The sequence below is a fragment of the Contarinia nasturtii genome, unplaced genomic scaffold, assembly GCF_009176525.2.
Source record: "Contarinia nasturtii isolate CC-2019 unplaced genomic scaffold, AAFC_CNas_1.1 Cnas_scaffold_2239, whole genome shotgun sequence".
Taxonomy (NCBI): Eukaryota; Metazoa; Arthropoda; class Insecta; order Diptera; family Cecidomyiidae; genus Contarinia; species Contarinia nasturtii.
In genome coordinates this window covers 2,059-12,420 of record NW_022199562.1, presented here as the reverse complement: position 1 = coordinate 12,420, position 10,362 = coordinate 2,059, and the positions used below count along the sequence as shown (strand labels likewise).

At 33.9% G+C, this 10,362-nt stretch overlaps 1 protein-coding gene across 1 annotated transcript; it reads left to right on the top strand.

Annotated features, from left to right (window-relative positions):
• Positions 1–1,616: 1,616 nt before the first annotated feature.
• Positions 1,617–2,825, top strand: LOC116348083. Its single transcript, XM_031778947.1, has 2 exons — positions 1,617–2,144; positions 2,235–2,825. The coding sequence occupies exons 1-2, from the start codon at positions 1,617–1,619 to the stop codon at positions 2,823–2,825; spliced, it is 1,119 nt and encodes a 372-aa protein (XP_031634807.1).
• The last annotated feature ends 7,537 nt before the right edge of the window (positions 2,826–10,362 follow it).

Below are 10,362 nucleotides of genomic sequence, written 5' to 3'. Positions count from 1 at the left end.
ATCTGCCGTACACAGAAAAAAAAGTAATTTGCACGGTGGCTCTTGGTCTATTTATTATTTCACTGTTGTAAATATGTTTATAAGAAGGGGCAAAAAAATATTTTAGGTTAGGTCAGAAGTAGATGTAAGAAGTACATTAACTTCACGTTTAATAGAATTGAATTTAATAGTTTGTATGAAATACATTAACTTCTCCGAAGAACGTTTGGAGAGTTTGGAGAAATTTCAACCAAAATTAAGAGTACCTCCCATACAAAATATTCGTTTTTGAGCCAAATGAAAATTTTGTATGGGAGGTACCCCTAGTTTTAATTGAAATCTCTTCAAACTTTCTGAATGTCATTCCCATACAAAAATTCAATTTTTTTGTGATTTTTTCAAAGAAACTGTATCAAAAATTGAATGTATCTCAAAACTAACGTCGGATTCGGTTTTCTCGTGCCAAAAAAAACCCCAATACATATTTTTGAGTGTTTAAGTCTACATTAAGTATGACTTTTGAACGAAAATTGAACTCTTTTTCATATGTATCACTCCATGTCATGAATTTTTTTTTCATCAACCAAAGTCGCTCAAAATCTAATGATTCCTATTCCTCGGGACCCCCAATCATCCTGTAAAGTCAGATTTTGAATTAAGTTTCTACGATGAGCGCAATATTGCTAACAAATTTTGCGTACGACGTACAACGTACAACGTACGACGTACAGATTAACAAAAACCATGTTTAAAAACGCCAAATTCGTGTTCTCTGACCTCAATAATGGGTAGAAAACATGTTTCTGAAGTTTTCAAAATTTTGACCGATTACAATACTTTTCACCTTACACTATGTGTGCGGAAAAGTAAAAGAATGAAAAGAAAAACGAAGTGAAATAAAAACAAAGTGAAAAAGACAAAGAAACAATTTGGTGTTAAAAAAATAAAAAAACTGAAACATAGATATAAAATAAGATTTTGGTGTGAAACAAGAAAAGTGAGATAGACAAAATAAAGAAAAACTCATAATGGAAGTGCAAAAATTGAAACGGCGAAAAGTTGAAGACCCGTTGCTGAAAATTCCATTTCGGGCTATTGTGGCAAAAGCGGCCTACTGCGTTTTCGCAGTGGAATGCTGGTAAGTTTACCCAAATTAGTCTTATTAGAAATAAGTATTTTTAATACGTCAATTTCTTGTAGAACATTTTTAAATTGTCATTCTTAAGTTAAGATAAAAGAAGTTGTGTGGTATACATACATCTACACAAGAAGAAGAAATTGGGTGATATGCATCACTAAGAAGTAGATGTATATCACACATCTTTTTCTAATGGGAATCGGAAGTAGATGTATGATAGTATACACATTTTGTTGAAATAAATGTTTATTTCTTTATGCACTTAGTCTAAATGTGCATGGCATAGAATGCAGAAGATGTTTTCTTAATTGCTCCCACTTATCGTTTATAATAATTCTGTCATGGTAGCAAAGCGAAGTTTACGCTGTGAAGTGTGATCAGATTACAAAGTTAAAACAAAATAAGTTAAAACGAGCTACATATAAAAACTAAACGTTTGCAAAAAGCAAAATACATAGACTCTTGTTACATTCGTTTGAAGTGATAATTCATATACAAAATGGGAAAAGATCTTGAAATTGAAAAACTGAAAGGCATTGATAATTATCACGACTTAATTTATCGAAGTTTTGAAAAGTGTATTGATCCCGATGAATCAAACAGAGAGACAGACGCATCAAAGTTAAAGAGCTGTCGGGCCATAATGGCTTTGGGCGTTGACACAAGTCTCTACAAGCACATTCGAAATTGTACAACGCCCTTAGAAATTTATTCAACGTTCAAAAGACTATTTGACGACAATGGTTTAACACGCGAAACCACGTTATTACGAAGTTTGATATCGACCAAATTAAATGAGTGCGAAAACATGCAAGACTACATTGACCGTATCATAAACTGTGTAAACAGATTGAATGGAATTGGATTCGAAGTATGTGAACGATGGAAAAAAGCAATCATTCTGACCGGTTTAAGTGAAAAGTATCAACCATTTATTATGACAGTGGAAGCGTCGACTACTCAGTTGAATTCAGATCAAATCATTGCAAAACTATTGGACCAAGAATCACCATCAAACAGTGGCGAAGCATTCATTTCTAAATCAAAATTCAATAACAAAAAATTGAATTCAAACAACAAAAGAAAGAAAAAACACTTTGGCGAATGTTGGAAAAAGACAGAAACCGTGAAAGGAGCATTTGTTGCATTGTATAGCAATGGCAATAGGCAAGGTTGGTATGTCCACTCTGGTGGTTCGAGCAATATGACACCCACTCGCGAACTGCTGAGCGATGTGAAAAAGTGCCAATCGGGCGATATAACGACAGCGAATAACTCGAAAATGGCAGTGGAAGGTATCGGTAATCGAAATATGAAACTTGACGGTATGGAAATTGCCGTTAGTGATATATTGCACGTTCCGAAGTTGTCGGTAAACATTTTATCCGTAAGCAAAATGGTTAAAATGGGAAACACTGTATTGTTTGATAAAAACGGCTGCACAATAAAAAATGCTAACGGAGCCGAAATCGCTCAATGTAAAGAAAAAGACGGTGTCTACCCACTATACGAAGATTCCATGAAATGTATGAGTGTGTTAAAAAACAATGACGCGTTCTTATGGCACCGTAAACTTGGACATTTGAATATCAATGCGATGAAAAAAATGCGTAATGAAAAAATCGGATTGAGTTTTCAAGGCGATGAAACGCGCATAAAAAATCGTGAAATATGTGCACGTGGAAAGATGACACGTGTTCACCAGTGAACAAAGTTCATTCATAAATATCAAATTCAACACATTTATAATACATTGCATTATTAATTGCTTACTTGCACTTTCGGCCCTTTATGTTCAAAATTTATTCAACATTAAAGCAGTATATTTAATATCTTCAAAACGAAAGCACCGTGTTTTTATTTATCGAACGATTAATTAATTAATTATTATTCTTTATTTGGATATCTATTTAAGTGATATTCATTTGGTCCTTCGAAACTTATTTTTACCGTGACAATGGAGAGATTATTAGATACTCAGAAAGATTTAATTGAACACTTTAGATCAATTAAAGAGAATTATGGAAAAGATGGCAAACGGAGAGAAACTCCTGGCTATAACGAGAAAAAATTGGCCATTTTAGAAGAATGGTGGGCCAAGTTCGACGATAATGATAGAAAGTTGGACAAATTCTCATCGTCAAATCAGGAGTATTTTGTCACCAATGTATTTGACAAAATGCACAGTGCATATATTGAACACAAAAAATTATTACAAGCCGGTTTAGAGCAAGAAGCGTCTGGGCAAAAAAGTCAAGGTGAAACCGCTTCAACAAGTGCAGTGAATACTTCAACAAACATTCAAAGCGATAAAACGCATCCGGTTACGTCTTTTTCAAATGTTGACGATTTACTGGAGAATGGTAATTCGAGTGAAATTGAATTAAATAACATTGACAATATTTCGGTGAATAATTCGGATTCGGCCGATGTGAAATTATTTAAATATCTGTCGAGAGAATTGAAAAACGCCGTGAATGTTATAAAAAATCTCAGTGAATATGAATCGAAAGGTCTTGCAAGTGCGCAATTGGATAATGTTAAGGCATTGTGGGCTGAATTTCGTAAAACGTATCGAAATGTGTCCATGAGTCAAGACGCCGCTGCATGTGAATCAGTCAATTTTAACGCAATTCAAAATCAATATTTGAATTCTTATGGAAAATTGAATGACATGATAAATGGCAATTCGAGCAATAATCAACAAGTGCAATTACCAAAATTAAAAGTTCCGCAATTCAATGGTGAGGCAAAAAATTGGCGCGCGTTCAAAAGTTTGTTCGATAAAATTATACACAATAACAGATCAATTACAACGGACTTAAAGATTCAATATCTTAAAACGAATTTAACAGGTGAAGCGTCAAAACTTGTCGAACATTTGCCAGTCACAGAATCAAGTTATTTAACGTGTTACGAGTTATTAACCAATCGTTATGAAAATAAACGCGAAATCGTTTCAAATTTAATAGATGAAATTTTGAATATTCCATATCAGAAAAGTGAAACAAGTGAGGGATTGAAAATAATCCATGATAAAACGTATGAATGCCTTATGTCAATAGAGAGCATAGGCGTAAGTGTTGAAAACTGGGATGTGTTACTGATCCAAATTTTATTGAAAAAATTGTACAGGAAAACCATCATGGACTATGAAAGCAAATTAGACAATGTGAAAGAAAATCAGACTTTGAAATATTTCTTAAAATACGTGGAAAACCGTTTTTTGGCCCTTATGTCGGCAGAATCGAAAGTTCAACGTTTTGATAAAAGTGAAAAAAATGACAGGAAATTAGAAAAAAACGTCGAAAGGGGCAACGGTTGTTCATATTGCGACACAGTGTATAAAAACAATGGTTACAAAGCACATTCAATATACAAGTGTGAAGAATTCGAGAAATTAAGCTCAGAAAAAAGAAATGAGTGGGCAAAAGTCAACAAAAATTGCTTCACTTGTCTTCATAAGCATAAATTTGGTGAATGCAAATCCAAATTTTTATGCAAAAAGTGCGGCAAAAAACACAATACGTTGTTGCACTTTGATATCAAAAATACAGCGTTGGTAGCAACCACGTCAATGACCGAACAAGTGTACGAAAATGCTGAGGTGTCAAATGTGAGTACATTGCTCGCAACGCGAATAGATGAAAACTTATTAGCTACGGTCATAACTAGAGTGTTTGATTTCAATGGGCAAAAAATAAAATTGAAAGGAGTTGTTGATAATGGATCACAGTCAGCAATGGTGACAGAGCACGCACGACAAATTTTAAATTTAAAAATCGAAATTATTTGTGTTGCCATTGATGGTGTGGATGGCTGTGAATCTGTTTCGAAAAAAATTGTACGATTAAAAATGCAGCCACATTTCAGTTCTGATTTTGTGTTAGAAACAGAAGCATTGGTCATGAAAAAAATTACACGTTTGAATTATTTTAAAGATGATTTGAAGAATTTTGAATATTTACATAATTTGAATTATGCGGATCCTACGGCGAATGACGACGGTGAAATTGATTTTTTGTTGGGAGTCGCTGAGTTTGGTTGAATTTTGAAAAATGGACTCATAAAAGGACCAACAAAAACGGATCCATTTGCATTAAATTCTGAATTAGGGTGGTTAATCATGGGCCCACAGAGTAAATCATTAAGAAATAATTCAGTAAAAATCACAACGTTAATTGCAAACACAAAGATTGAAGATGATATTTCTAATTTTTTTGAAACTGAAAGCATGCCAAATGATGACAGCGATGGTAGCGACTTAGAAACGGATGAACAAAAATATTCTGAAGAATATTATGTTAGAACAACGAAAAGACGTGCTGACGGCAGGTTTGAGGTATCTTTACCTTTTAAAAATCAATCAGCACCGAAGCTGGGTGATTCGAAAAGAGCAGCATTGGCTACATTATTTCAATTAGAAAAACGGTTTGGAAAAAATCCAAATCTTCAAAAACAATACACTGATGCTATCCAAGACGCCATCAGCCAAGGACACATGGCGTTGGCAGAAAATGTGCCAGATGATGCACATTTCATTCCGCATCATGCCGTGTTCAAAAATAACTCAACGACTAAATTGCGAACGGTGTATAATGCGTCACAGAAGACGAGCTCTGGTTTGTCGTTAAACGAGCAGCTAGCCGTTGGCAAAATAAAGCAGCCAACGATATTTTCACTGATGATTAAGTGGAGACAATTTAAAACTGCGATTATAGCGGATTTGGAAAAAATGTACAAGCAAATACGTGTCAGCGAAAATGATCAAAAATACCAGATGGTATTATGGAGAAACTCTCCAAATGAAAAAATTAAAGCTTACAAGTTGACTACAGTAACATTTGGTTTGTCGAATTCTCCGTTCATTGCGATTAGAACGTTACATGAAATAGCAAAAATCGTAAAAGAAAAATATCCAAATGTATCTAGAGCGATTTTGGAATGCTTTTATGTAGATGATTATACAGGAGGTGCGGATTCCGTAGAAGAAGCCGTACAATTATATCACGATTTTAAGGACACATTCACTGAATTTGGATTCAATTTACGTAAATTTGTGAGTAATTCAAGTGAATTTTCAAAACAGCTGCCTGAAAGTGACAAAGAAAATCAAAACGAATTAGTAACAAGAGCTTTGGGTGTGAATTGGCAGTCGACAACGGATGAGTTAGTCTGTAGCGTTACATTCGATTTTAACGTTCGACCAACAACAAAGCGACAGCTATTCTCCGAAATTGCGACTTTGTATGATCCGTTGGGTTTTATAGCCCCAATGGTTGTAAAAGCAAAAATATTAATGCGAGAAGTGTGGGCATTATCAAATGACAAAAACAATAAAAACAAATATGATTGGGATGATCGACTACCCAATGATATCATAGAAAAGTGGATGATTTTTAAAGCACGTGCAAAAGAAATTAATTCAATAAAATTCTACCCTCACTTGCTTTCTATATCACCTGTATATTTTTTTTGAGCTTCACGTTCCGAGCGACATCTCTATGTGCTTGGCATTGAACTCGCGATCCAAACGAGCACCAAAGGCAATTAAAACATTTTTTTTTTGGTGCGAAAAAGTCAAAAATGTCAACTGATTTTGTGTGAAGAAAAACCATGTGATATGCAACGTCCTCGCAGTTAATTTCGGTGACACAAACTGTGCAAAGTAATTTCAATTTATTTTCCATCACAAATTCACCAAATACAAATAATAAATCGGTTTTTGTTCAATTTACACGGTATATCTTTATCGAGCGTAAAATGACAGACGTCACAACAAATGATTCCGTATTCAAACTTCAAACAACTAACATTCTACACAAACTTTTTGTTCTAATTTTCATGAGCACATAGAGATGGCGCCATCATGCAGTTTTTTACATTATTTGCCATTGTAAGTGATGGTAGATAAAATTACCACGCTGGTTAAAAACAAAAGCAGATTCAATTGTACAAATTCATGGCTTTTGCGACGCCAGCGGGAAAGCGTATGACGCATGTGTGTATGTTAGAGCAGTAAATGATCATGGTGAAATTACAGTGACACTTTTGGTAGCAAAAACAAAAAATTCTCCGGATCACACAATCCCAAAATTAGAGCTGTGCAGTGCAAATTTGTTAGCGAATTTAGTGAAAATGGTCTGCAAAACAGCGCAGTTAAACATTGAAAAAATATTTTTGTGGAGTGATTCAAAAGTTGCATTAGCATGGATTGCGAACGATCCACGTCGATATAAAAAATTCGTTGCAACAAGAATAAGCAATATACAAAAATTGAAAAATGTAACGTGGTGTCACATTCCTGGTAAAATGAATCCAGCAGATTGTGCGTCACGAGGAATTTTCGGTGACGAATTAAAAAAACATACGTTGTGGTGGTCAGGTCCAGAATTTTTAAAGCAATCAATTGACTACGAAAACTATGCAAACACCGAGCATAGTACAGACATCGAAATGAAATCAAATGTCAATACATTGATCGCAACACAATGTGAAAATATTTTACCGCGCGTATCGTGTTTGAAAAAGCTTCAGCGAATAATTGTTTATGTAACTCGCTTTATTAACTGCATAAAGAAGCAAAATGTAAACAAAGGTCCAATTACAGCGATAGAAGTGGAACACGCAATGTTGAAAATCGTAAAAATAGCACAAAGTGATTTTTATCAAGAAGAAATAAATGCGTTGCAATCGAATAAAAATATAAAAAAAGCAAGTTCGATTATCAGTTTAAGTAGAATGTAATGCACTTCGCACCGCCATTTTGGTATCAAATTACCAAAATGGTGGTGCGAAGTGCATTGTCAAATTTGACAGATGATATGACAGTTGGTACCTTCCATTGACATAACCAAACAATATGTAATTTCACATAATCACATTTTCTAGTGAGAGAGAGAGAGAATAAAAACACCACAGAATACTTGAATGGTAGATTTATTGTTGAAATTTCATTCACAGATTTTTATATTTTCGAAAATCTTCTATCGAAGCATCGGATGGGTTAATTTTAAAAAATTCACATGCATTTATAAATTCATCTCGTTCGTCTTCCTCTTCTTCTTCGTTTTCGCTCTCTTCATAATCTTCTTCATTGTCTTCTTCTTCTTCTTCTGCTGCTTCTTTTGATTCACTCTCCTCATTGTTCTCTTCTTCTTCACTTTCCCACTCTAGAGTTTTATGCCTTAGTTCATCAATCATGTCATTTACGGTTTTTTGTGCCTAAGAAACAGCAAAAGAAGTAGTTTTCCGTCAAATCAATATATAAATAGAAAATTGATCTATTTTACCTGTGGTTCCGTCAGGGATTCACAATTCTTATAGTCATCATCTTCGACTGATTTTCTTATTTTTTTACGTAGAATTTCATTTTTATCTCCTTCAACACATCGCTTTGACATATTTGTTGAATATAATAGAAAATACACTACAAAATGACTTGAAAACGAAAACTGGACACTTGTCTTCTAGAGCGAACAAGAATATACTACATGTTGCGAATGAATTTCAAAACTAATTTACATTATTCGATAAAATATGATGACTTGCATCACGTGGCGTGTCTCCAATTTCACGTTCATTATGTGACGTTGATTCGATTCTATTAACTTGAATTGGCTTTCTCCTTGTATTTCAAATCCACTGTAATGATTGTACTCTATTATCACTTGAATCAATTATATTATCTTGTATCTTTCTTCGTCTTGACGAAAATTCAAACACTAGATCTTCTATTACAAGTGAAGATTCTCCTGTTGTGGATGATATGGTCCAATCTTGGGTATCATCCAACAATCTACGTATAATTGCACTTCGGCGACTCATGATGTCAAATTAATTAAAAGACAATTCACAAAAAACGGAAACGGAAACGGTACAGCACATGACATCTGGGCGTACATCACGTGAACTATTTTTTCTAATTTCACGTGACAGTATATTCATAAGCAAGAGGTTATTGTCACCTGAAGTATGTGAAAGATTTCAAAATATCATGCAATGTTCAAAGTCAATATTTTATGCAAAGTTGTGTAAATTCCACGTATCAGTATATTCATAAGCAAGAGGTTATTGGTATCTGAACAAGTAAAGTTCAAAGTCGATATTTTATGCAATGTTGTGAAAATTCCAATCATTCAACTAACCTCACTACAGTATGGAAAATTCATGTTTATTCATGTTTGTTCATAAACAAAAAATGTGAGTTTATTGACTTCTATAGAATGTGAAAGATTTCAAAATATCATGCAAATTTCGAAGTCAGAATTTTACAATGTTTATTAATGACAATTCATTCTAATTTCACCATAGTTGCAAAAATGACAGTTAAATGGTGTCACCCATACACAGCAATTCTGGCTGGTCCAACATCATGTGGAAAATCAACATTTGTAAAAAAATTTTTAAGGCATATAAAAGAAATGAGTGATACTGATTTTTATGAAACAATATATTGCTTACCTGATGACCAACCAATAGATAACTTTTTTTCAAGATTCAAAGTAATTAGAGGTGTACCAGAGTTAACCCTTTTCAACGATCTAAAACCAAGACTTTTGATTATTGACGATTTAATGAGGGAAACAAATTCAGATGTAGTAGACTTGTTTACAAAGGGATCTCATCATTTCAACGTGAGCATAATGTATATAACACAGAATATTTTTAATCAAGGAAAAGGACGACGTACGATTTCACTTAATGCACACTATATTGTTGCATTCAAAAATCCAAGAGATCGTGTTCAAATTCAAACGTTATCAAGACAAGTATGTCCGGAAAACAGTCGATACATTCACGAGGCATATAAAGACGCAACAGAAGTTCCTTTTGGTTATTTAGTATTTGATTTGAAGCAGTCAACACCTGATTTACACAGATATCGAACAAATATTTTTCCGTCAGATGTACCACAAGATATTGTGTATATACCGAAAAAGACATAATGAGTGAATGTGTACTTAAGCAATTGGCATTATTAAAGGTTTTATCTACTTCTTCGCCCAAACTCAGACGAAAGATACTAGAAAGTGGAAGTTTACAGCTAATAAAAGCCATTGTTGAATGCATAGAAAATGTTTTGAAAGGGAACATAACTTTGGAACAGAAGTGCTTTGAAAACTTAAAAAAGCATAAGGCTATACTCCGAAAAGTGACTAAATCGCCAAAAAAATTGATCAATAAGAGGCAAATCATCATACAAAACGGTGGTGGATTTCTACCAGCACTTCTTATTCCAGTTC